General features: G+C 48.9%; 1 protein-coding gene across 1 annotated transcript in view; it reads right to left on the bottom strand.

Moving 5' to 3' along the window:
* LOC123353447 (low affinity immunoglobulin epsilon Fc receptor-like) overlaps window positions 1-12,741 on the bottom strand; it is an 82,044-nt gene extending 69,303 nt beyond the window's left edge. The window contains exons 1-6 of the mRNA XM_044994540.1: window positions 11,534-12,741; window positions 10,840-10,950; window positions 9,744-9,833; window positions 8,715-8,765; window positions 8,472-8,561; window positions 7,168-7,281 (exon numbers count right to left, since the gene is read on the bottom strand). Of these exons, the coding sequence (XP_044850475.1) occupies window positions 7,168-7,281; window positions 8,472-8,561; window positions 8,715-8,765; window positions 9,744-9,833; window positions 10,840-10,950; window positions 11,534-11,630 (553 nt within the window). The 5' untranslated portion in view covers window positions 11,631-12,741. The remainder of the gene's footprint in view (window positions 1-7,167; window positions 7,282-8,471; window positions 8,562-8,714; window positions 8,766-9,743; window positions 9,834-10,839; window positions 10,951-11,533) is intronic.
* Window positions 12,742-26,532: the final 13,791 nt, after the last annotated feature.

The following is a 26,532-nucleotide window of genomic DNA, read 5'->3' as shown; positions in this document are numbered from 1 at the left end:
TCCAGACAGAACAGCCACCAGGAAACACCAGAGAAAGGGGAGTTCACTGGGCAAAAATTGACTTTATATGGCCACATGAGTATGCGCACTGTTTTGTGAATACAAGATGGATGCATGATGTGCCAGGTCGTGAATGTGGAAACTTTGGAAGGTACCTCACAAGAGAATGGAGATATACAGAACATTTTTGAATGGCAGTTTGGCATATGGAGGCCTCTTGCCTGGTTTCACACCAGATGGTCCTCTTATTTCCTGGTTTGTCTCCCATCCGGTACTGGTAAAACCTGGGGGGGTGTTTTTTTTCCCCCTATCAAATGGGAGATCCCATTTTGGAGAATGCACTTCTCTGCCCCGCCAGTATGACTTTGTACACCTGCTACATTCAAGGACGGGCCAGTGGGAGCAGGACGCACTCAAAAATGGCATCCCCCATGCAGTGTGGCCTTGGAGACACCATGCAGACTAAGTAACAGTGGCAAGGGCTATGTAATGCAGGCATGGGTGGGCACATGCCATTCTGAGAAGTGTCGTGATGTCTGGTATCCCAGGAACGTGTGAGTATCCACCGTAGCTTGGCCCAACCTGTAAGAAAATCAAGACTGGCTGAACAGAGTTCTCCAACTGTCCAAGGAAGACAGATTATCATTGCTGGAGAGTCAATCCTCCAAAGAATCGAAAGAACATTCTGCAAGGGATAGGAGGACAACAGAACTGTCCCCGGCCCTCCCAGAGCCAAGACATAAGATATCACTCCAAGATTGGACAGGCTTCAGAAGTCACATTCAAGGTGATGGTTCATATTGGCATTACTGTCACCACCCCTTGGGGTATCTCACAGATAGCAGATGACTTCTGGGCACTTAGAAGTGTGCTGAAGAAAAAGAATGTCCAAGCCACCTTTGGAAAAAATCCTTCCTGTCCTACGAGTAAAGGAAGACAGAATGCAGATTATGGAAGTGAACTGCTGGCTAGGTAAGTGATGGAGGGTTTTGGTTTTGTAGAACAATGGTCCACCTTCTGTGGGGAGAGGGGGCTGTAGAGTGTGGATGGCCTCCAGCTCAGGGGAAGGGGGACCACTCTTCTTGGGCACAGACTGGCTAAAGTTGGTCTGAAGCAGAGTATATTTGGCCTGCTGGTGGCCCCGTAGTCCTTCTGCAACCTACTGCCCCCAGCCCCAAGAAATAGGGGGCTGAGAGGAGAGGAGCAGCGAAGGTGAGTCATCCAAGCTTGTCTAGATAGGAGTCTCTGGAGCAGCCATTTTGGAAACCACAAAGACCAAGTCCTCCATGGTCTAGAATGGTGAGCAACAGCTAGTCAGGGACCTGCTGGCCCAGAGAAAAGGAGCTTCTGACCTTAGCTGTTCAGATAAAGCACAAGCTGGGGTATTAGTTGGTGTCTGCTAAAGACCATCAGATAAGAGTAGGGAACAGGATAACCATTTCCTTATGCACTTATCTGTAATGAATAGAAAAAAAACGCTGTGTGATCATGGGGGACTTCAGTTTGAGCGACACATGCGAGAAGTCTCATGCTGCCCCTGCAGCTGGTACCGCTGGCCCCGCCCCCTCACAGCAGCAGTCCCCGGGGAGGCCGGAGCAGCTCCTCCTCAGCAGCCCCCAACCCGAGGAGCAGAAGCCTCCTGGGATGTCCCACCCACCAGTGCCCACCCCCCCCACCAAGATTTAGTCAGGGGCATAAGACAAAAAACCAAACTCTGCCCTCGGAGACAGACAAGCAATTCCACTGCCTTCAATGGGAGCTGAGTGTGTGCGTCTATTGGCACAACAGCCTCCTAAAGATGCAAATAGGTGATTTGGGAGCACTTATAGGAGCAGCTATCGGCCCCAGAAGAAATCACAGCCCCATTGTGCTGGGTGCGGCGCTGACACACAATGGGACAGTCCCTGCCCCACAGAGCTCACAGGATCAATAGACAAGAGAGACACAGGAAGGGTTATCATCACCATTTTAAAGAGAAGGAAACTGAGGCCCAGACAGGTGAAGGAGTCAGTGGCAGAGCTGGAACTGGACCCAGGTCCCGGTCCTGTGCCTTACACATCAGATCATCCTTCCGCTCAGCGGAGACACACGGGGGCAGAGCCAGGAGCAATGGGATGGAATTAAGAAAAGGATGTTTGAGGGTGAATGGCCCCGATGCTGATCTCGCTCACCTCGATGTCAGTTCGGAGTAACTCCCCTGAAGCCAGTACAGCCTCTGCATTTACAGCAGTTCACCTGAGATCAGACTCTGGCCCAGTGTGAGGAAGAACAGCCTGGCAATGAGATCTACCAGGCCGGGAATTGCTTCTTCTTGGGGAGAAGGGCGGGAGCCACATTTAATGCTAGAGCCCTGAGGGGAACAACCCTGCCCTGGGCCCCAGTATGGGAGGGAAATGGATTAGACGGTCCAATGCCAGTCAGCTTCTCCACCTCTGCTTTCCATGCTCCTGTCCCATAGCTCCACTTGCTGCAATAGCCGCCCAACATGTAGGGCAGTGATACACGGACCTCAGCGGCTCAGGAGCCAAATTAGCCATCACCATCATGCAAAAGAGCCACAGTAGGGTGAATTCATTGTTTCATTTACTATAGTACTATTCATATTTAAACGGTGTGACAGGAAATATGTAGTTTTATATCTACACATATTTTTCTCACGGCAAATAAGTTAGTAGCTTAGTTCAGGCTGATAACTTAATGGGTTAATAACATAGTAAAAGCATCCAGATTGGTTAATAATTAAATCTCAGTGTTTTAATAGCATGTGCTGCAAATAGCTGCAGGAGAGACATTAAAGAGTCTCTTGCAGCTCACGAGCAGTAGTCTGAGAATCATCGATTTAGAGAGATAAAAGCTCCGGAGAAGTCCCACGTGGGGCAGTCTGTGTGACACCTGCCCTCCCTGCTGTGGATTCAGGGACTCAGCTAGCATTGCCGTTCGCAGATCCAGTGCTCAGTCAAAGAGCAGGTGGCATCATTCCACTTCCCGTCGAAGCGCAGGCTACCACAGTCCTCCCCTTGATGCCCAACATTGTTCGGTTCCCCAGATGCCCAGAACCTGAGAAGGAAACCGAAGCCACATGGAATTAGAAGTGGGTATGGAAGTACTAAAAGGGAGGTGGGGAACCAATAACTTTGGATGAAAGGACCCTGGTGGACGCCAGCTGCTTCACACACCTCTAGCTGCCTTTAAATGTCACCATCCAAACAGCAGGGGTTGGCAGGCCAGGTGGTGCAGTCGGTGGGTAAGAGGAAGATGGATGGATGGAAGAAGGCAGAGGATGGGTGGTTGCTCATCACAGCAGAGAGGGCAGTCAGGGCACAAAGAGACCAATGCTTGACTGTGCCTGCACTGCAGAAACATGATTTAGATGGCTCTGCTCCTAGAGCAACTCCCGCTGGTGGATGCTGTGTATCCCAGCACCCCTGCAAATGCTCCACTTGCTTCTGGCTTACACAAGCTGCCCCTGCTGAAAATCATCTCCCGTCCAATTCCCAGTGTGGCTGTGGGTCTTAGCAACAGAACAGAGTCCATATGCGTACAGTGTCTCTTGTTCGAAAACCTCCTCCATGCAGGTGGTGTGAAATGAGCCAGCTCCTAGGACTGATCTGCCTACTCACTCCGTGAGGTAGTGCCTGGAGGTCAGGGCCATGGCAGGTTGGTGCTAGCCACTGAATAGGGGGAAGCTGGCCCAGCCACTGCTCAAGCCAGAGCTGTTCTCAACTTGGACGACATCAGTTTCCAGTGCATTTTACAGGTGAGGAAACTGAGGCATAGGGCAGGAAGAGACGTGCCTCACAGTCTGCCAGCAGAGCACACTCATGGGGCTGGGACTAGAACCCAGGAGTGCTGCCTCCTTGTCCATGGCCCTGTCCACTGGGCCATGTTGCTGTTCTCCCCAGCTCCTTTCCTTAGCATGACACTCACAATGCCCCATGGTAAAGCAGCTTTTTGCTCCCCGGGAACATCCCAGGTTCTGTCCTGCTCTGTGCTGACCCTGGATGACATCAGCATGGAGGCAGTAGCAGACTCATAACCTTCTTTACCGGGTTTAGCTACTAAAGGGGACCAGAGACCCCTCTAGTATCAATTGCATTGGTATTAATGCTCCATCTGGCTCTTTAAAGGGACAGGAGATAAAGCAGAAACAGCTGATTTTAATGGACAGATCTCTCTCCAAAGAGGCTGAACAAAGAGGGACTTGCCTGACAGACAGGGGGCTGCCATCCACCCAGCGCCACTCCCCTTCCTTCACTGAGTCGCTGAGGCCCAGCCAGTACACGTCAGGCTCCATGATTTGGTTTGACAAAAACATCTATGTGGGAAAATAGGTGAAGAAGACAATCATGATCCCAAGCAGAAGGTGAGGGGGCTTCAGAGGGACTGTGTTTGTGGCCAGCAGAGTCTGTGGCTGTAGATTCTCATCCCTTCCCCACTTTTTCCAACCTTTTACGTTAGGGCTGCCACCCTACATTTCCCACGATGCACCAGGCACTCCCATGATGCATCACTTCCTCTCTTCAAGAGGAGTGACCGTTGTGCATCATGGGAGATGTAGACTGACTGGGTTGCCCGACCTCTAAAGAATGGGGGCCTGAAGATTGCAAACTACAGCTCCCAGGAGGCTTTACAGCAGCATTTCCAAATTGAAATGTTTCAGATTTCAGTTGAAAATTTGCAGTATATAATTTTTAACCCAAATAAATGAAATTTTCCACAGAAAAAAAAGCTCATTTTCTGACCAGCTGTACTTCAAATGCCTCATCTCTGCCCTTTGCCCTGCAAATCTCCCCTTCAGATTGGGAGATGAACACTGTTTGGGGCCGGGATTGTCTTTTTGTGATGATGTGCACATCACCTAGATAACAGGGCTCTGATTGGTACTTCTGCGTGCTACCACAATACCGATACGTGACAGTAATAAGGCTGAATATTACCCTGCTGTTCCCTGAGGACTGGACATAATTTTCTAGCCTCCTACAGCTGCTGAAGGCCGGTTTTTGGGGCTTGTCAATCCCATGGCCATAGGTCTCCTCTGTGAAGAGGGACCAAGGAACCATCTTGTAGTCCCTGTTGAGTCCCATTCTGCAACCTTGTTACTGGGGGTGCCTTAAATCCCGGCCCAAGGACGGGATAGCAAAATACACATGCTATGGTCTGTACTGATCATGAGACAGATTTTGGTTCTGGTGACTCCAGATTCACACCAGTACCTTGCCCACCTCTGCACTACATGGGCATCCTCCCAGCACCCACTAGTCTCCTAAAGTTCTTTTCCCAGCAGGCACCGGGCTCAATTTAAAACTTAAGGTGGATTCTCCATCAGGGCAGGATTCCTTCTGCAAAGTCCTGATGAGGAATATGGAGTGGGGTCTTCCCTAAGATATCAAAAAGCCTTCCCTAGTGTAGTAGTGAGCTGCTCTGAAAAGCATTGTACCTCTGGGTCAGCAGCTGAATTCCTGCCCAGGTCGGTAGCAATCAAATAGTATTTTTAGGTCCCTATGGGACTCTATGATTTGTATTCACAGGAGATTACAACATACCCCCCATACATGAATTTTGATTCATATAGAATCATCCACATCCGACATGGAGATTTCTATTCACAAAGCTAACTCGACAATTTTCAAATGACACTAGGTTCCCTCAATTCTTCTTGAACAGAAAGCTACATCCAAAGATATTGCTAAATTCCTGGAAAACTTGGGCTAGACTGTGATCTCAGTTACGCTTGGGTAAATTTAGAGTAACTCCAGATTCACCCTGGTGTAGCAGAACAGAATCTAGTCCCTTGTGCTTATTTCCTTCCATTCTGCATGTTCCACAATAGGAATCTGAGTGGATGGCTTACCTGTTCCTGTTTGGTGTTAACAATAACCAGGTGAGAGCTTTCATTGGTACAGAACTGCTTAGCATCCGACCAGGATTTAATCGATGTTGAAAAGAAGTAGCATTTTTTCTCAAAATGCTGCCAGCCACGTGGACATTTTGTGCAGATGACTTCTGTGAGAAGGAAAATTATGGGACAAGCCTGCATCAGAGAGTCAAAATGCAGTCTAAACGAAGTGTAGAAACTTAGCCATGTCCCCATACTTCTTATTTACTTCTGACATTCTCACTGGCTTCAAGTAAATAATTTGCACTGAATTTGTGTATTCTCTGAAATTGGATTTTTTTTCCTTCCACTGGGTGCTCGTTCATCCTCTGTGGGGATGTTTTATAAGTTATAAGGCATTGTCACCCCTCTGATATGTGGTAGCAGATGGCAGGGCCTGGTTGATCGGTTTCTCATTAATATAACTTGTTGATTTCTGCTGGGTGCACTTGTCCTGGAAATAGGGTGACCAGACAGGAAATGTGAAAAATTGGGACATGGGGTGTGGGGTTATAGGCACCTATATAAGACAAAGCCCCAGATATCGAGACTGTACCAATAAAATCAGGACATCTGGTCACTCTACCTGGAAAAGAGGTGCCCATAAACAAAATGCAGACCAATCTCAGATCTCAGCCCAGACACTGATGCCCAGTTTACTGGGTACAATTCTACCCCAAGATCTGACCCTAGTTAGAGAGTGTCAGGAATAGAGCAAACTCCCTTGCTAGTTGCACCAGCTTCCCCCAAAAAATATCACAGCCGGAAACCAACAACACAGCATGTCTTCACAACACAGCATGTCTTCAAAGGCTGAATACTGCTGACATGCTTGGAAAGAGAACTTGCAAGCTGATGTACAACAGCACCATCTGGTGGCTTCTGCCATACAGTATTGTATCCATCCCATGTTAGGCTTCATTATGTATTTAGCCAAATTATCTGCTGTGTCCATTTCCATTGCGTGTAGGGCAGGTATAAGGGAATGGCTTATGGCTCCCTGAGTCTCTGGCTGGTTCTACACCACCTCTGGTGCTCAAGGCATGGGACCGATGATAGAATCATGGTCGGGCAGGATTGTGGCATGGGAGACATCTGTGCTGGCTCTACAGCCATTGGGGACTCCTAGCTGGGAAGATGTGGTCAGTTTCAGTGCAGGGGGAGGTGCCCAGGCCACAGGCCTATTGGGAACCTGAAAGTTGAATGCCCTGTTCTCTGTTGGCTTTCACTGACTCTGGGCATTTGTGGTTAATTCTGTCACTGGTTTCAAGCCCTGTCTGGTGTCCCCTTACCTGTGATGTTCCGTAACTCGTCCTGCATCCTGCTCAAGACCTCCTGAAGTCTGTCATGGTCCCTTCTCACTTCAGCCCGCTCCTTCGACATACTGTGCGTTAGGTTCCTTATCTCTGTCAGGTCAGGCAGGGGGTAGAAAAATGCCACTGGAATCAACAGGTTGATATTTCTGGCCTGGCTCAGACCTTCCTTTACAGCAGCTGGAAATGTGTCCATCCATCTGCAAACACACTCTCTGTCCCCTTTCACAGCCTTCGACCTAACTATGCTCTGATACCGGAGTCCACCATTGTATTATCTAAGCACCTCTGCTCTCCTGGGCTGATTGATTTTCCTTCAAGCCAACTGTTGGATTCAGTGAGGGAATTTTTACCTCAGTAGGCTCACAATAAGGTATCCGATGCTCCACTTCTGCATCATGAGCCTCTTCTATGGAAGTCTAAATCCCTAGTCACAGCCCTGACACCAGCATAACTAAGATCAGAACCCGGCTCATGTTTGCACTGGATGGGCCTGATACCACATGGGATGAGCACTGCCAAATTCCTTCTGCAGGCCATGGGAGCCGTGAGCTCTCAGCAGCACTGAGCGAACCAGAGCACCCCTCCAGCGCCACCACCACTCCCACGTATCTACAGGGTACTGAGACCACAATGCAGCAAAGCCCTTAAACACAAAGCCAGCGATTTTCAACCTGTTTTCATTTTCGGACCCCTGAACTTTAGAATGGAGGTGAGGATCCCTTTGAAAATCTTGGTCATAGTCTGCGGACCCCCATGGGTCTACGCACCACAGGTCGCGAACCACTGCTCTGAGATGTGTTACACCACACAGTAATCACAAGCGTGGAGTTGTTTGACAGCTGCTATTGTGGGTAACAACTTGGGGACTGAACTGGGGTCCTCCAGGGCTAAAAGCAGGAACTACTTCAGCTTCAGATAAAGCTGCCGAACCGTCTCCTAGATCAGCACAGAAGGGGGCCTGTCACACATGCCCACCAATGGGTTACACATGCATAAGTGCCTTTGCTGGATCAGGGTCTGAGTTCCAAAGTTCTGCTGCAGCATGAACTGGGCTCAGGATAAAACCTGGGGAGGCCCATGGGAGCAGGATGCCGCTGATCCCAAACTAAAATGGGATTATCCAGGTAGGGCTCCCTGCTCCGTCATCACACTTCCCCTTTGTCATCCTCCTTCTCTCCTTCCATTTCAGTTTGCCCTTCACAGGGAAAGATCAGACCCAGGAGTCCCTCTACAAGGAAGCAGCAGTGATCAGGCATTGGAAGGAAAAGGATGTTTCTCACCTATGGCGTCCTGGAGATGTGATTGGTCTTTCACGTGATCAGCTTGGATCTCCTCGATCCCCAGCCTAACCCCAGCCAGCTCCTTGGACACTGCAAACAACAGAGGGTAGAAAAGAACTGCTGTACATGGGCGCATCGAAGGGAGAGACCCCACCCATGTGCAACCCCCAGGATTTTATTGCACATCTTGTGACAAGGGAACTGTTTATGCCCAACCTCTTGAGAAACATCAGCAGAACCTACCATTAAGAAGTCGACTGTTAAACACGTTGAATTCTTTGGACATCTTCAACTCTAAAAGGAAAATGAGAGAATGGGAAGTTTCCAATTTAAATAACAACACAGAACCTCATGCTGCCCCACCCACAAGCTCGACCACTGAGGAGCGCTGGATAAGAACCGTTCCTCCAGGAGTGTGTGAAATTTATGGAGCAAGCGCAGTCGTTTGCAAGGATGTAAATGGGTTTCACTTATAGCTATTACTGATTTAAATTACCGTGCTACCTACAAGCCCCACCTGAGCTTAGGACCCCTTTGTGCCAGGTGCTGCACAAACCCGAACTGAGATTGGATACCCTTGCTCTGGCACTGCATAGACACTGAGCGAGAGATGGTTACAATACAAATAGACAAGGAATGATACCCATTTCACAGATAGTGAAACTGAGGCACAGACAAATGAAGTTCCATTTGCTGGGTGTTTAGGGACACATTACCACACTCTTCTGGGCAGACTGGGGCCTCCCCTGAGCCATATTCCTGCTTCCTTTTTTCAGACGGGCAGGGGAGTGTCGTGGAGGAGACGGGTCTCAGTTCCCACTCACCCAAGCAGTAATTGTCTTTATGGGGGCCCCAGGCTTATGCCTACTCCTGATACAGACCAATTCCACTCATGCCTATGGCTTCCCCAGCAGGATAACACTCTCAGCCAATGAGACACTGGTAGAAAAGTGACCTCATCAAAACAAAATTTCATTGGCTAATCAGTGATCCTAGGAGTAGGACAATGTTATCCAACAACTTCTAAGAGCTGCTTCCACCTCCCATGGTTGTCGCACACCCCACAATAATCTGGAGCCCTGTCTGGCTTTGATCAGATCCCCAGCTGATGTATGTCTGCTCAGCTCCACTGAAGTCCAAGGAGCTATATCAACTTCCACCAGCCCTGCAACTGACCCCGTGGGCCCAACTCTCCCCTCCCTTGAGATGTAAGGACCAAAAAAGATCCTTGAAGTCTGACAAGGAATAGAAACATTTCCTTTATCCTCTCACCTAGATAGTCCTGGTGATGTGACAGATTTCTCTTGGCATCTTTTCTTATAGTATCTCTATCCGCCTGGGCTTCAGCAAGACCCTTGGACACTGTAGACATGAGACTTTTTATAGCGGAGCAAAATTTATCAGCAGGGGAAACCCATATCTTTGGAGACATCCGTGCTGCTGTAAATGCAGTTTCCTCACAGGTACTACCCAAGACTTCTGATGTCCAGTCCTTCATGCTAGCTGTGATCCTTCGCTACAGGCGCACTGTGCTCAACACAGGGATTCATTATTCTGGACATCAGCTTGGTCCTTGGTAGAATGTAGCGCTGTGTTGGGGCTGCTCTATGTTACACTGAGCTGTCAGTGGCCCCAAGATGTGCGGTGCAGCTGCTACTGCTACACACAGGTGAGGAATGTGGCTGGAAAACTCAAAGGGGCATAGCAAAGCTGAGAGTGGAAAGGCTCAGCCTCCCCAGAGCAATGCAGGGCTCTGAGTGCTGTGCAGAGCAGAAAGCTTCCTGCTGCCACAAGGAGCCTGTCTCGATTTGTGTGTGGTTAGCTGGTTGCAAAGTTAGAAAGGAAAGGAATGCATTTGTCGGGCCCTAGCTCTCCGTGTGTTAATGTGGAAGAGGCAATTGTGGCAGCGCATTGTGCCATGCCCGGTTGAATTGGTCTCACTTCCAGACATTCCCTCTCTGCTAGCAGGATCCGCAGTCACCCCTTTGCACGGGCTCCAGCACACCGTTGAAAAAAGAACATTTTTATATGACTATTTCAAAACCTTAAAAATGTCACCAGAAACATGGTCCTATTATTGATTTTGGGTGGGATTTTTCTGAGATTTACAAGCACAGGTTCCATGGAAAGCTAGTGATAGTTATGCTAAGGACAAATCCCACCCCTTCGAAAATCCGGTCACCTTAACTCAGAGGTGAGTGAAAGTTACGTAGCTCTGGCAACTGCTCCATAATTAACATCACAGCTGAGCCTCCATTCTCAGCCCAATTTTGTGCCCTACTGCTAAAATCCACCAAAACTAGTCAGAGCAGCCTCGATCCTGGCAGATGAGATCTGAGGCCAAGGTAGAAACAAACAGGAGACTTACATTTCCCAAGGTTTACCACGATGAGAGCGGTGGCCACTGCAATGCAAATCGCCAGCAGGACGTACAGGATCACATTGGCCTTTCCTTGGGCAAAGTTGGAGAGGCAAAGAGCTGTGGGGACCAACACTGGTTAGATCTCTCAATGCAGGATCAACCCCTCCTAACACTCCCTTTGGGGAGAAACTCCCGGGACTGAACATGGTTCCCTACAAGAGACGATGACTGAACAAGGGGAAGGGAGGGATTCACCATAGGACCTTGAGGTAGTTCTCAGCCTTCGCTATGTTCCATTTTCCATGTTGGGAATTCCTCTCCCTTTTGGCAGTATGGGAAGGGCAGGGGAGTGTGACGCCCAGATTGAGAAGCTCCTGCCTTCAAGGGAGCATGAGAATCCTCTCAGGCTCTAGCAGGAAGATATGGGCAGGTCACAGGACCAGTTTCCTCCCTGGAATAGCAACACTGAAGACACTGGAGTGAGCCAGGTATGAGTTTGTCCCATGATAAGAAAGGAGTTTATGAGGATGATGGGAATATCCAGACTTAACCAAGACACTAATTAGGAGAGAATGAGAAACCCTCTTGCGTGTGGCCACTAGCTAACCTTAAATTAGTGAAGCCAGGAATCGGACATAGGCCTCCTGACTCCCAGGGCAGCTCCTTAATCACAAGCCCACCCTTCCTCAGACCAGCTCACCTTTACCGCCTCTCCCAGGTACTGTACTCGCTCCCTGCACTGTCAGTTCCACCTGATCAGAGTTGTCCCATTTGTGGTAGGAGCTGTCCGGGTGCATGGCTGCGGATGTCTATGTTCTGCTTCTTGCCGTTGGTGCAGTTTATATTGATAGGAGCTGTCTTTGTGCCTTTCCAAGGGAACGGACGCCTGTGGTCACACTTACCATTCTCAGAATTTCCAGGTCAGGGACCATGGCCCACCCATTTCCTCTCCAGATAAGTGCAGAATCATAGAATCTCTGTGGTTCCAGTTGCTGGTCGTTACCACTTCCTGGCTCTGAGATTGCTCAACTCCCATTGACTTTTATCAGAGCATGTTGAAATCAGCACTTCTCTCCCAGAGGCTGCTCAAGACAATCTGCCGCCCTAGGCAAAACTTCGGTGTACCATCGCCCTCCTCAGAGGCCTAGGGTGGCAGATTTGGCCCCGTCACTTCTCTATCATGAAGGAAAGGGCGGCCTTGCCAAATTCCAGTGAGTGGTGTTGTGGTCTTGCATAACTGGGGGGCGGCCAGGCTAAATTTGCCACTGTAGGCAGCTGCCCAGAAGTCTGCCACCTTATTCACCTGCCTACATTGCATGTACCTAGAGCAGCCTCTGCCAGCACCTTACCTGATGGGGTCCTGTACTATTCCTGGACACACTAGACAGGATGGCAGATGGGATTAGCAGAAGGCTTCATGGCCAGAAAAAGGTCAGTTTCTCACCAATAACTGGAGTCACACTCACTTTTCCAACTGGAAGCTTGTGGCACCAGCATCTTGATCCCACGAGGGCAAATGAACTCTTGAAAAACTAAGGGGACATTCTACACCAACCTGGACACTCTCTTGACTTCTCAGGGATTTGGGAACATGTGCCAGCGACTGAGGGGCACTGAAGCTCACTAGACCAGCTGTTTCCCTGCCAGGGGCTCATCCACACCAGCTGGTTAAGAGTTTAGGGGAAGTGTTCACTGTCTAAGCACCGCTTGTACAGCTGAAAGAAACCAGAGAGTATACAGTGCCAATCTTTAAAAAAGGGAAGAAGTAGATACAAGGGAACTAGAGACCGGTCAGTCTCACCTCAGTCCCTGGAAAAATCATGGAGCAGGTCCTCAAGGAAACCATTGTGAAGCACTTGGAGGAGAGGAAGGTAATCAGGAACCGTCAACATGGATTCACTAAGGGCAAGTCATTCCTGACTAACCTGTTTGCCTTCTGTGATGAGAGAACTGGCTCTGTGGATATGGGGAAAGCAGTGGACGTGATATATCTTGATTTTAGCAAAGCTTTTGAACGGTCTCCCACAGTATTCTTGCCAGCAAGTTAAAAAAGTATGGATTGGATGAATGGACAATAAAGTGGATAGAAAGCTGGCTAGATTGTTGGGCTGAATGGGTATTGATCAACGGCTTAATGTCTAGTTGGCAGCCGGTATCAAGCAGGTTACCCCAGGGGTCGGTCGTGGGGCCGTTTTTGTTCAACATCTTTATTAATGATCTGGATGATGGGATGGATTTCACCCTCAGCAACAGGGCCAGCTCTACAGTTTTCGCCGCTCCAAGCAGCGCGCCGAATTGCCGCCGCGGACGGCAGGGGCAGTCCGTGTGCCCTTAGGGCGGCAGGCGCGTTTCCGCGGCAGCGGCAATTTGGCGGCAGCTTCTATGTTTAGCTGAAGCCGCCGCGGACAGCTAAACATAGAAGCTGCTGCCGAATTGCCGCCACTGCGGAAATGCACCTGCTGCCCTAACGGCACACGGACTGCCCCCACCGTCCGCGGCGGCAATTCGGCGCGCTGCTTGGGGGCAAAACAACAGGGACTGCCACCCCTTACAGATTGCCGGCCCAAGCACCAGCTTGGAATGCTGGTGCCTGGAGCCGGCCCTGCTCAGCAAGTTCACAGATGACACTAAGCTGGGGGGAGTTGTAGATACGCTGGAGGGTAGGGATAGGGTCCAGAGTGACCTAGACAAATTGGAGGATTGGGCCAAAAGAAATCTGATGAGGTTCAACAAGGATAAGTGCAGAGTCCTGCACTTAGGATGAAAGAATCCCATGCACTCCTACAGGCTGGGGACCAACTGGCTAAGCAGCAGTTCTGCAGAAAAGGACCTGGGGATTTCAGTGGAAGAGAAGCTGGATATGAGTCAGCAGTGTGCCCTAGTTGCCAAAAAGGCCAATGGCATATTGGGCTGTATTAGTAAGAGCATTTCCAGTAGATCGAAAGAAGTGATTGTTCCCTTTTATTTGGCACTGGTGAGGCTCCCAAATCACCTATCACCATCTTTAGGGGGCTGTTCTGCCATTACACGCACACACTCAGCTCCCATTGAAGGCAGTGGAGTTGCTTGTGTATCTCTGAGGGCAGAGTTTGGTTCTTGGTCTTATATCCCTGACTAAATCTTGGGGTGGGGGGCAGTGGTGGGTGTGGCACCCCAGGGGAAACTGCTCTTTGGGTGTGGGGCATTGTCAGCAGCACTAGCTGCTGGGGGTCTGCTGCGACGTGGCAGTGCTGGCCGCCCCCAGGACAGCTGCTGGGTGGGGACAGGCCCAGAGGCACCAACTGTGGGGGGCCATCCCAGGTGCACTGCTGAGGCCCACCAAGCAGCGGTGGCTCCGGCAGCCCCTAGGACCACTGTTCAGTTGGTTCCAGGGGCCAGCCGCACCCCAGGCTAGCCGCACTGGCCGCTGCTCAGGTCCCCGAGGCCAGCTGCCTGGGGTCACTCAATCAGTGGCCAGTTCAGCTGGCCTCAAGGCCACTCTATAAGTGGCTGGTGCAGCTGTCTGCGGGGCTGCCCAAATGTTGGCTGCGGGGCCACCCAGCAGCGGCCAGTTTGGCTGTTCCCGGGGCCACCTGAACAGCTGACCCTGGAGCCAGCTGCTTGGACGGCCCTGCGGTCAGCCACACTGGCCACTGCAGAATTCATGGAGGTTGTGGAAAGTCATGGACAGGGAGCTCTATCTATGATGTTTAGAAATGATGTTTTACTAACGGCAGCATGAGACTTACTGTATGTGTCACTCAAACTGAAGTCCCCCATGATCACGCAGCATTTTCCCCTGCTCATTACAGATAGGGACATGAGAAGATGGTCACCCTATTCCTACTGTTATCTGATGATCTGTACAGACACCAACTAATACTCAAGCTTGTGCATATCTGTTAGGACATTAATCCACAAACATTCAAGATCAAAGAATCACAGAATCATAGAATATCAGGCTTGGAAGGGACCTCAGGAGGTCATCTAGTCCAACCCCCTGCTCAAAGCAGGACCAATTCCCAACTAAATCATCCTAGCCAGGGCTTTGTCAAGCCTGAACTTAAAAACCTCTAAGGAAGGAGATTCCACCACCTCCCTAGGTAACCATTCCAGTGCTTCACCACCCTCCTACTGAAAAAGGTTTTCCTGATATCCAACCTAAATCTCCCCCACTGCAACTTGAGACAATTGCTCCTTGTTCTGTCATCAGGTACCACTGAGAACAGTCTAGATCCATCCTCTTTGGAACCCCCTTTCAGGTAGTTGAAAGCAGCTATCAAATCCCCCCATATTTTTCTCTTCTGCAGACTAAACAATCCCAGTTCCCTAAGCCTCTCCTCATAAATCATGTGCTCCAGACCCCTAATCATTTTTGTTGCCCTCCGCTGGATTCTTTCCAATTTTTCCACATCCTTCTTGTAGTGTGGGACCCAAAACTGGACACAGTGCTCCAGATGAGGCCTCACCAATGTCAAATAGAGGAGAATGATCATGTCCCTCAATCTGCTGGCAATGCCCCTACTTATACAGCCCAAAATGCTGTTAGCCTTCTTGGCAACAAGGATACATTGTTGATTCATATCCAGCTTCTCGTCCACTGTAACCTCTAGGTCCTTTCCTGCACTTGTCCTTTTTGAACCTCATCAGGTTTCTTTTGGCCCAATCCTCTCATTTGACTAGGTCCCTCTGTATCCTATCCCTACCCTCCAGGATATCTACCACTCCTCCCAGTTTAGTGTCATCTGCAAAATTGCTGAGAGTGCAGTCCACACCATCCTCCAAATCATTAATGAAGATATTGAACAAAACCGGCCCCAGGAACAACCCTTGGGGCACTCTGCTTGAAAGCGGCTGCCAACTAGACATGGAGCCATTGATCACTACCCATTGAGCCCGATGATCTAGCCAGCTTTCTATCCACCTTATAGTCCATTCATCCAGCCCATACTTCTGTAACTTGCTGGCAAGAATACTGTGGGAGAACATATCAAAAGCTTTGCTAAAGTCAAGGAATAACACATCCACTGCTTTGCCCTCATGCACAGAGCCAGCTATCTCCTCACAGAAGGCAATTAGGTTAGTCAGGCATGACTTGCCCATGGTGAATCCATGCTGATTGTTCCTGATCACTTTCCTGTCCTCGAAGTGCTTCAGAATTGATTCCTTGAGGACCTGCTCCATGATTTTTCCAGGGACTGAGGTGAGGCTGACTGGCCTGTAGTTCCCTGGATCCTCCTTCTTCCCTTTTTTAAAGATGGCACTACATTAGCCTTTTTCCAGTCATCTGAAATCTCCCCCGATCGCCATGAGTTTTCAAAGATAATGGCCAATGGCTCGGCAATCACATCCGCCAACTCCTTTAGCACTTTCGGATGCAGCGCATCCGGCCCCATGGACTTGTGCTTGTCCAGTTTTTCTAAATAGTCCTGGACCACTTCTTTCTCCACAGAGGGCTGGTCACCTCCTTCCCATACTGTGCTGCCCAGTGCAGCAGTCTGGGAGCTGACCTTGTTCATGAAGACAGAGGCAAAAAAAGCATTGAATACATTACCGGTAGCTTTTTCCACATCCTCTGTCACTGTTTGATTGTCAGGCTCTTTTGGCCAGAGAGGAGCCCCCTTTTGCACTCCTTTGGTCTCAGCCTGGAACTGAATTGCGAAGGCCAGGAACTTCATTTATCTGGACCAGCTGGTCCCTGACTGGCTGTTGTTCCCCTTCTAGCACTTGGAGGACCAGGTCTCTGTTCTTTCCAAAATGGCTGATGCAGAGACTCCTATCTAGGCAAGCTTGGAGGACTCACCTTCACTGTTCTTCTCTTCTCAGCCCGCTGTTTCTTGGGGCTGGAGGGCACTGGGTTGCAGGAGGACTATGAGGCCCCCAGCAGGCCAAATATACCCCATCTAAAACCAACTCTAGCCAGTCTCTCCCCAAGGAGACTGGTCCCCTTTCTACTGAGGTGGAGGCCATTCAAACAATACAGACCTCGCTCCCCACAGAAGGTTGACCATTGTTCTACAAAACCAAAATCCTGCATCACTTACCTAGCCAGCAGTTCATTTCCATAAACTTCTGCATTCTCTCTTCCTCTACTCTTGGAACAGGAAAGGTTTATTTGAAGATGGCTTGGACATTCTTCCTCTTCAGCATGCTTGCAAGTGTCCAGACATTATCTACTATCTCTGAGATATCCGGCAATGCAGTGATATGAACAATCACGAATGGACACAAAAGTCTGTCGACTTCCGAAGCATGTCCAGTTATACCTTGTGTCTTGGCTCTGGCAGCGCACTGTCCTGTTGTCCTCCTATCCATTGAAGAACGTTCTTTTGATTCTTTGGAGTATGGAATCTCCAGTAATTTTCTGGTCTGGGAAGTAAGTGCCTTCCTGCAGCTGTTCAAACAGACCAGAGTTCCTGAAGATGCGAGCATCATGCACCTTTCCCGGCCATCCCACGTTGATGTCGGTGAAACGTCCCTTGTGATCCACCAGTGCTTGCAGCACGATGGAAAAGTACCCCTTGCGGTTTACGTACTGGCCGCCCCAGTGTGCCGGGTCCAAGATAGGAATATGCGTTCCGTCTGTCACCCCGCCGCAGTTAGGGAACCCCAGCACATTAAAGCCATCCACAGTGGTCTGCACATTTCCCAAAGTCACTACCCTTGATTGCAGCTGGTCAATGATTGTGTTGGCTACTTGCAGCACAGCAACCCCTACATTAGATTTGCCCACTCAAACTGAGTCCCGACTGACCAGTAGCTGTCAGGCGTTGCAAGTTTCCATAGAGCTAGGGCCACTCGCTTCTCAACTGCGAGGGCTGCTCTCATTCTGGTGTCTTTGCGCTTCAGGGCAGGGGAAAGCAAGTCACAAAGTTCCGTGAAAGTGGCCCTACGCATACGAAAGTTTTGGAGCCACTGGGAATCATCCCAGACCTACAACACTATGTGGTCCCAACACTGTGCTTGTTTCTTGGGCCCAGAATCAGCATTCCGCGGCATGAACCTGGCCCAATGCCATCATGATCTCCCAATCGCCACATGCCGTGCTTCTAGGAACGTCTGTGTCCATGTCCTCAGTATAGTAATCACACAGTCATCGATTCCTCACCTAGTTTTGCAGGTACTGCACATACTGCTGGATAATGCGTGAAGTATTTACAATGGTCAAAACTGCAAAGGAGATCTGAGCGGGCTCCATGCTTGCTATGGCGCCTGTACGGGTAATCCTGGAAAAAGGGCACGAAAGCTGGTTGGTTCAAGATGGCCAATAAAAGGCAGTAAATGGTTGTCTTCTGTAGTGCACCGCTCTGACATTTGATGCTAGCCTTGGTACTGTGGATGCACTCCGCCGAATTCAAGTGCTTTAGTGGGGGACACAACACCAAATGTATAAAATAGCTTCCGAAAATTCGAATCGAATAAGTTCAAATTAATTTTGTACTGTAGACGTACCCTTAGTAGCAGCGGTAATGTCAAACTGTTAATATCATAGGACCTAAATGGTTTAACTTCATTCCAGCCATTTATGGTTTTTGCGGGCCTGCTCCAGGGGAATATAATCCCAGTACAATAACACCAGAATCATTTGGTCACTTAGGGGGTTCAGGAACAGGAATCTTGTTCCCAAGGGAACAATAGGTGTGGTATTAACCCATTAAATTCCTTATCCCAACATCCACAAAGGCTGTTTCCCTACTTGGTCCTGCTTCCACACGGAAGTGTATTTATCATTCCACCACATGGTGATCACATTACCAATACCCCAAGTAATTTGTCCCTTTGCACTCAATTGTCTAATGGGGTAAGGTCTGGACACCTCAAATCGTTTTAATTGATTCCAAGCAATATATATTAACAATCGGGGCGCTGATGGAGCTCGGAGATTAAAGCTCATAAAGCTTCCATTATTCATTTGGAAGGATTCCATTGTGCTTACCATAACCACTTATCCTGTATGATTTTCTGTAAAAAAGCACAGAACATGTAATATGCAGTTTAACCCTGTTAAGGTTCCCTCCACACTCTGAACTTTAGGGTACAGATGTGGGGACCTGCATGAAAGACCCCCTAAGCTTCTTTTTACCAGCTTAGGTTAAAATATGCTGCCACCACCAAGCATTTTAACCAAATATTTATGGAGAGCCACTTGGAACTCTGTCTTTCCCCAAATATCTCCCAAGTCCCTAACCCCCCTTTCCTAGGTAGGCTTGAGAATAATTCTCCCCAAGCCCCTACACCCTTTTCCCTGGGAAGGCTTGAGAATATCCCCTCACCAATTAGTCCTGGTGAACACAGACCCAAACCCTTGGATCTTAAAACAATGAAAAATCAATTAGGCTCTTAAACGAAGAATTTTATTAAAAGAAAAAGGTAAAAATCATCTCTGTAAAATCAGGATGGAAAATAACTTTACAGGGTAATCAGATTCAAAGAGCCCAGAGGAACCCCCTCTAGCCTTAGGTTGAAAGTTACAGCAAACAGAGGTAAACCCTCTAGCAAAAGGTACATTTACAAGTTGAGAAAACAAAGATAAAACTAACACTCCTTGCCTGGCTGTTACTTACAAGTTTGAATTATGGGAGACTGGTTCAGAAAGATTTGGAGAGCCTGGATTGATATCTGGTCTCTCTTAGTCCCAAGAGCGAACAACTCCAAAACAAAGAGCACAAACGAAAGCCTTCCCCACCCCCAGACTTGAAAGTATCTTGTCCCCTTATTGGTCCTTTGGGTCAGGTGTCAGCCAGGTTACCTGAGCTTCTTAACCCTACAGGTAAAAGGGTTTGGGTATTGTATATAGGAGGGTTATTACCCTTCCCTTTCTAGTTATGACAAACCCTTGTATTCCTTTAATTGCATGGCATGTTTCCACCGAGGCTGTTCCTCTATTTCAACCAAGTACAGAGAGGACCCTAATTTATCCAAAATTGGCCAAGGACCTAACCACTCTCCTTTGGGAAATTTTTCTTTGGAGCTTGTTCAATTTTAACCATAACATGGCTTCCAATTTGCCATTGTTTGATATCACTGCTTCCATCAAATGCCTGGTTCATTTTTTGCTGTGCTGCAGCTGCTCCTTGAACTGTGCCCAACCGATATTTAAAGCTGTTGTTCAATGTGGTAGTAATTGTTTCACGATCTGGGGGCTACAGCACGTTTTCCCAGCCAGGCTCAGGTCTCCCAAAGAGTATTTCATAGGGACTAAATCCTGTCATGCGATTTGCACGGCTCCTGATCCTTATCAGAACCCATGTCAGTACCATGTCCAAATTTGTTCCCACCTCATTACACTCTTTAGACAGTTCAATTTTAAGAGATTTATTCATCCTTTCCACCTGTCCCCCAGATTGCAGGTGGTAGGGGACGTGTAATGGAAGGGGAATACCAGTCCATGTCCTGTCTCATAAAAGCAGGACCATTGTCAGAATACATGCTGTGTGGCAGGCCCCGCCGTTATTAACATTTTTGCAACTGCAGCACTATTTTCCTTTTTAGTAGGGAATGCTTCTACCCATTTGCTAAAACTATCCACAATTACAAACAAAAATCTGTTTCCTCTAGGAGTCCCACAAAATCAAGCTGTAAACGTTGGAGGGGGCCTTTTAACAGTTGCTGCATTAACTCTCCATATCTTTTACTTCTAGCAGGGTCTCGCTTAGCACACATTAAACAGCTATGAATATGCAGGTTTAAATCCTCTTTCATTCCAGGCCACCATCCCAGTTTTTAAAGTTTTTCTAATGCCTCTTCCTGTTTTGGGTGGCATCCCAAAATTGAACCCTATATCTATCCTAAAAGGAGGTCCTGCATCTGCCGAGGGATTACCAGAACCCGTTCATTTTCTGGTTTAACCAGTATTAGGTCTCCCTTCTTTCTCAATGGGACACCCTGCCACTGTGAGGGTCATTCTACTATCCACTGCTGTATTAAATCATCTTTTACCTGCAGGTCCTGTGAAAGCTGTAGCTCTTTCTGGCTGGTCTCTTCACTTGTTTTTGTTTTGCTTGTGCCTGGGTGGTTACTGCCACGGGCGTGGGCTCCCACCGTGTTCCAGTGAGTGTTGCTTCCTTAGTCAACGTATCTGCTTGTTCATTTCCTTTTTACAATGGACCTGTCCTCTTATTGGCTTTTATTTTAACCATCTGGAGCCTCTGATACTGCCTTGCCAATTTCTCAATTTGCTGCCATAAGGTCTGGTGTTTAATTTCGGATCTGTCAGTTCCTGTAAAATCTACACTATTCCACCATGGTAGGTAGACGGTGGTTCCCTTTTAAACGTAATCTGAATCAGTTCCTATTATTAGCTCCGTTTGCTTGTGTCATGGACTCACAGATCGTGCCCACTCGTGGCCCCGTGCGGTGTGCCCCTTTCAGTGCGACAGCCCTTTTCCCAGGGGTCCACTCTCTCTTGGGGTCAGGCCCCTCCACCTCCTGGAGCTGCACCTCCCTGAGCCTTAGCACACCTGTTTCTCGCCGTGGGCCCCCTCAGGGAGTCTACGCACTCTGGACCCCCCGGGCCTCCTCACCCCCAAACAGGTTGATGCAACCCTGTTCTCTAGACTGGAGAGACTCTCAGCCAGCGTAAAACAGGAGCATTTATTGAGAGTTGAACACAGCACAGGAAACTCTCGGGGCCTCGCCTCCCTCAGCCCAGCACATCCCCGTCTCCCTGCATCCAGGTGGGCTCTGCCTGCTCCCCTTTCCAGCCCAGAACCCCCCTGCTTCCCAGCGGGGCCTCTGATATCCCCAGCCCCAAGTCCTGCCTCTGTCCGTTGTCTTCTTTCCCGGTAAACAGGACGGCCTGGGTCTCCTCTCAGCCCTCCTCTGGCCGGTCAGGTCACTGGGGTCCTCTCTTCACAGCCCATTGTCCTCATAGGATCATAGAATATTAGGGTTGGAAAGGACCTCAGGAGGTCATCTAGTCCAACCCCCTGCTCAAAGCAGGACCAATCCCCAGATTTTTACCCCAGTTCCCCAAATGGGCCCCTCAAGGATTGAACTCACAACCCTGGGTTTAGCAGGCCAATGCTCAAACCACTGAGCTATCCCTCCCCCCTGAACAAGCTGTGACTCCTGAGCTGGGTCTCTGGGTCACAAGGTCACCGATCGCTGGGGTCTCCATCCTCCAGGCCATTGGCCAGGGTCCCAAGTTCCCTCTCTGGTCCTCTGTAACAACAAACTCCCTCTCCCCTCACCTTGTTAAACCAGTACACCCGGGGACACTGAGTCCCCCTCCCTCTGCATGCAACCCACTGGAAAACACAAGAAAACCAAGAAAACCTCCCACTTCGTCACAGCTTGTTCTTCATTCTAGGTAAAACTTCCAATACCGCTGACACTTCTGCAGACTGTGTTCCTCTTTTGATCAATTTGTACTGGAAGAAGTTAACTATTTGCAGGTTTCCAGTTAAACAGAGCTCTTCAAGGCAGTGTAAAATGAACTACCACCCGCAAACAAATGGTTTCTACAATCACCTGTTCAATTGGGGTTGCTTTAAAGACAGGGTGCGCTTTGGATTCCCGTTGGGGTTCACAAACATGTTCTCGACTGCTTATAGTCCATCCCCATACAGAGATTTCAAGTTCTTTCAGTGGGACTAATTGAACATTCTCGGACATGAGAGCAAAGACCCACTGAATGGCTTTACCTACTCTCACATATCCTTAGACAGATTTTCCTGACTGAGTAATTTTCCCAGTGGATGGTGACTATTTGCAATCACATTGCTTGCTCTAATAACCTTGACCTTGTAAACTGGAGTTGACCTTGTAAACTGGAGTTGACCTTGTAAACTGGAGTATTAGTAACAGGATGAAATTCAATAGTGAGAAGTGTAAGGTTATGCATTTAGGGATGACTAACAAGAATTTTAGTTATAAGCTCGGAACGCACCAGTTGCAAGTAACGGAGGAGGAGAAGGACCTAGGAGTCCTGGTTGATCGTAGGATGACTATGAGCAGGCAATGTGATGTGGCCGTTAAAAAAGCTAATGCGGTCTTGGGATGCATTAGGCGAGGTATTTCTAGTAGGGATAAGGAGGTGCTAGTCCCGTTATATAAGGCGTTGGTGAGACCTCATCTGGAGTATTGTGTGCAGTTTTGGTCTCCAATGTTTAAGAAGGATGAATTCAAACTGGAACGGGTACAAAGAAGGGCCACTAGAATGATCCGAGGAATGGAAGGCCTGTCGTATGAAAGGAGACTTGAGGAGCTCGGTTTGTTTTCCCTAACCAAAAGAAGGATAAGAGGAGATATGATTGCACTCTTTAAATATATCAGAGGGATAAATACCAGGGAAGGAGAGGAATTATTTCAGCTCAGTGCTAATGTGGACACGAGGACAAACGGATATAAATTGTCAGTCAGGAAATTTAGGCTTGAAATTAGACGAAGGTTTATAACTATCAGGGGCGTGCAATACTGGAACAGCCTACCGAGGGAAACAGTGGGGGCGAAGGACCTCCATGACTTTAAGATTAAGCTAGATAAGTTTATGGAGGAGATGGTATGATAGGATACCGGGCTTAGTCAATAGGTTAATTAAGTGCCACACTGGTAAATAGTACAATGGGTCAATGATATGATATTCTTAACCTTTTTCCAGAGGGTATGGCTGGAGAGTCTTGCCCGCATGCTCGGGGTTCAGCTGACCGCCATATTTGGGGTTGGGAAGGAATTTTCCTCCAGGGTAGATTGGCTGTGGCCCTGGAGGTTTTTCGCCTTCCTCCGAAGCATGGGGAAGGGGTCGCTTGCTAAAGGAGTGGGGGGATCGGCTTAGGTGGCCTGCATCTTGCAGGAGGTCAGACTAGTTGATCATAATGGTCCCTTCTGATCTTGAATTCTATGATTCTATGATTGAATAATTGCCTGAGCTTTCTGTAGTGTAGTGCAGTTTGCTCACAAATTCCCAGTTTGCTTTCTGCACCTGTTAATGCACTGCTGTAATAAGCAACAGGTCTCTCCCCAGCACCAGTATCCTGTGTAAGCAGACTAACAATACAGAGATTCTTCACACTGGGGTACAATACAAAGGGGAATTTGTCGTTAGGGGCAGCAAAGGTAGGTGCCTCCATTAACCCTTCTTTCAAGCTTTCCCGTGTATTATTTGCCTCCTCTGTCCAGGTCCACTGTGGTCTTTTAAGTACCTCATACAGGGGACCTGCCTTCTCTGCGTACCCAACCATAAATTCCCTGCAGAAGTTAGTGAGCCCCAAAAAAGATTGCAAAGTTTTGGTATCAACTGGCATAGGGAGGTTAACAATACACTTCACCCTTTCCTTATCCACAGACCTTCCCCATGTACTGAGTCAAATTCCAAGATATTGCACTTCTTTCTATTTAATCTGGGATTTAGAGGGGTTAACTCAGGTCCGGTGCTACCATTTAGGCGACCTAGGGGGTCGCCTAGGGCGCTAGGATTTGGGGGGGGGCGGCATTTTCTTCAGCAGCGACCACGGCGGCCGGATCTTCGGCCACCCTGGTTGCCGCCGGCATTCAGGCGGAGGGAGCTGGGGTAGGGGGGCGCGGGGAGGGCCGGCTGCAGCAAGTAAGGGGGGGGGTGGCACGCAGGGGAACTCCCCGCCCCAGCTCACCCCTGCCCTGCCTCCTCCCCGAGCATGTTGTGGCTGCTTCACTTCTCCTGTCTCCAAGGCTTGCGGCACCTAAGCTGATTGGCGCCGCAAGCCTGGGAGGCGGGAGAAGTGAAGCAGCGACGGTGTGCTCAGGGTGGAAGCAAAGCAGGAGTGAGCTGGGGCGGGGGCGGGGGTGTGCCTCAGAGCGGAGGGTGGGAAGCTTCCGCGGGGGGGCCCCTCCGGGCAGGGGCTACCGTGGTGGGGGGCGCCTCAGGGCAGGGGCTCGGGGACGGGGGAGGGCACTGAGTCTGTGTTAACTGAGTAACTGCTGCATTAACACTTCATGTTCCTGTTCTGTTTCACTGACTATTAAAATGTCATCTACATACTGGACTATCCCTCCCGTTTGTAACAGTCCCTCCTTCTCTAGCATATTTCTCACTGCAGTGTGAAATGTTGTGGGTGCCTCACAGTACCCCATAGGCAAAACACTCCAGCAATATTGCACACCCTGGAATACAAAGGATGATCTGTATTGAGATTCTGGGTTTAAAGGTAAACTCCAAAAGCCATTTGCCACGTCTAGTACTGAGAGCCACTTCATGTCAGGGGTTACTGCCTCCAACAGTTCTGGGTAAGCAGCCACTACTGGTGCTCCCCGTTTGGCAGTACTGTTTAACCCCTGATAGCCAAGAGTTAATCTCCACGTTCCAGCAGGTTTTTTAACTGGCCTGACTGGTGCTGCGTTAGGCACTGAACAAATTTAATTAATGTCATCAGACGTCACCGGTGTGGTTTTCTGCTCTGTCCAATGTTGATAACAGTCAGCTGCGTGCGTGTGTTCCTGCTGTGTGCTGCCCCGGCTCTGCACAGATTGCTGGCACAGCAGACCCCGAGAGAAACCCCAATGACCCAGACTCCGAAAAGGTATGAGGGCACCCGGCCAGGTTTATTGCCAAATGAAACACAGTTTCTAGCTCCCTGCATCAGATATCTACAGTTCTTCTAGTACATATGTGCTCCCTGACAATAGACCGGCTCAGTCAGTGGCGGGACTTATCACTGCCCCCTAGGCCAGACAAAGACAACCCCTCAGAGGTCCATTTTAACTCACAAGTACAAACAAGTTACACATCCAGTGATATTGCCAAATATTTCATCCCCTTTGTGAGTCTGTGCACTCTCCATGAGATTTCTGAAGATCAAAAGATGATCACTTTGGTTGCAAAATTGACTGGGATTGCTCTGGACATATTCAATGAAATGCCTATTGATGATGCTTCAAACTATGGTAAATGTAAGGAACTGCTTTTGAAGCAGTTCCAGATTACACCTGAAACCTACAGGATGAAATTCAGGAGTCTTAAGAAGGGATCTGGATTAAGTAATGTGGCCTATGTAAATAAAAGGGGGGGGGGTTTGTTGGACAAGTGGGTGAGGGGAAAAGGCATCACAAGCTTGGAAGAAATGTGTGATTTGGTTACTCAGGAACAATTCCTGAATATGTGCAGTGATGATGTAAAACAGTATTTGTGGGACAAATGGGTGGATTCAGGGGGGTGAATTAGGTGGGTTTGCAGACTCTTACGAGCAGTCACAAGCTGCAATTAAACATAAACCACCGGCAGAGGGGTACAGGGTTGGTGGAAAGCAGAATCACCATTTTACCCCTGGGAAAAAAAGAGGCTGGGTGGTCATCTCCCCAATCCCCTCTTACTTGTCCCAAGTCTCCTGTTCAAGCAGAGGAGCCCAGAAGGTGCTATCATTGTAAGTCCACTGAGCACTTGCGGAATAAATGTCCTTGGCTGAATGGCAACAAGCACCAGGTAACACATGAAGCTACTGCCTCTTACCACACAGGATTTGTAAAGGTTGCTTCTGCACAACCAAGCAGTGAGCATATGCATGCTGTTAAGCTTACTGGCAAAGTGCTCCAAGGTTTAAGGGACACTGGTGCAGAGATTTCTGTGGTCAGGAGGGATCTAGGAGAAGGATTTGTTACCAGGAAAAATGGCAGAATTGGTGGGAGGTTACAAAGTCCTTGCACCTTTAGCTAAGGTACACATGGAAACTGGTGATTTGCAGGCTGAGCTGACTGTTGCAGCGGTGGCACACGATTTTTCACAGTTTCTACTGGGGGAATGATTTCTTT

The sequence above is a fragment of the Mauremys mutica genome, chromosome 20 (assembly GCF_020497125.1).
Source record: "Mauremys mutica isolate MM-2020 ecotype Southern chromosome 20, ASM2049712v1, whole genome shotgun sequence".
In the NCBI taxonomy this organism is placed as follows: domain Eukaryota; kingdom Metazoa; phylum Chordata; order Testudines; family Geoemydidae; genus Mauremys; species Mauremys mutica.
Note: the sequence above shows the minus strand (reverse complement) of the source record. Positions and strands in the feature narration are given on the sequence as shown.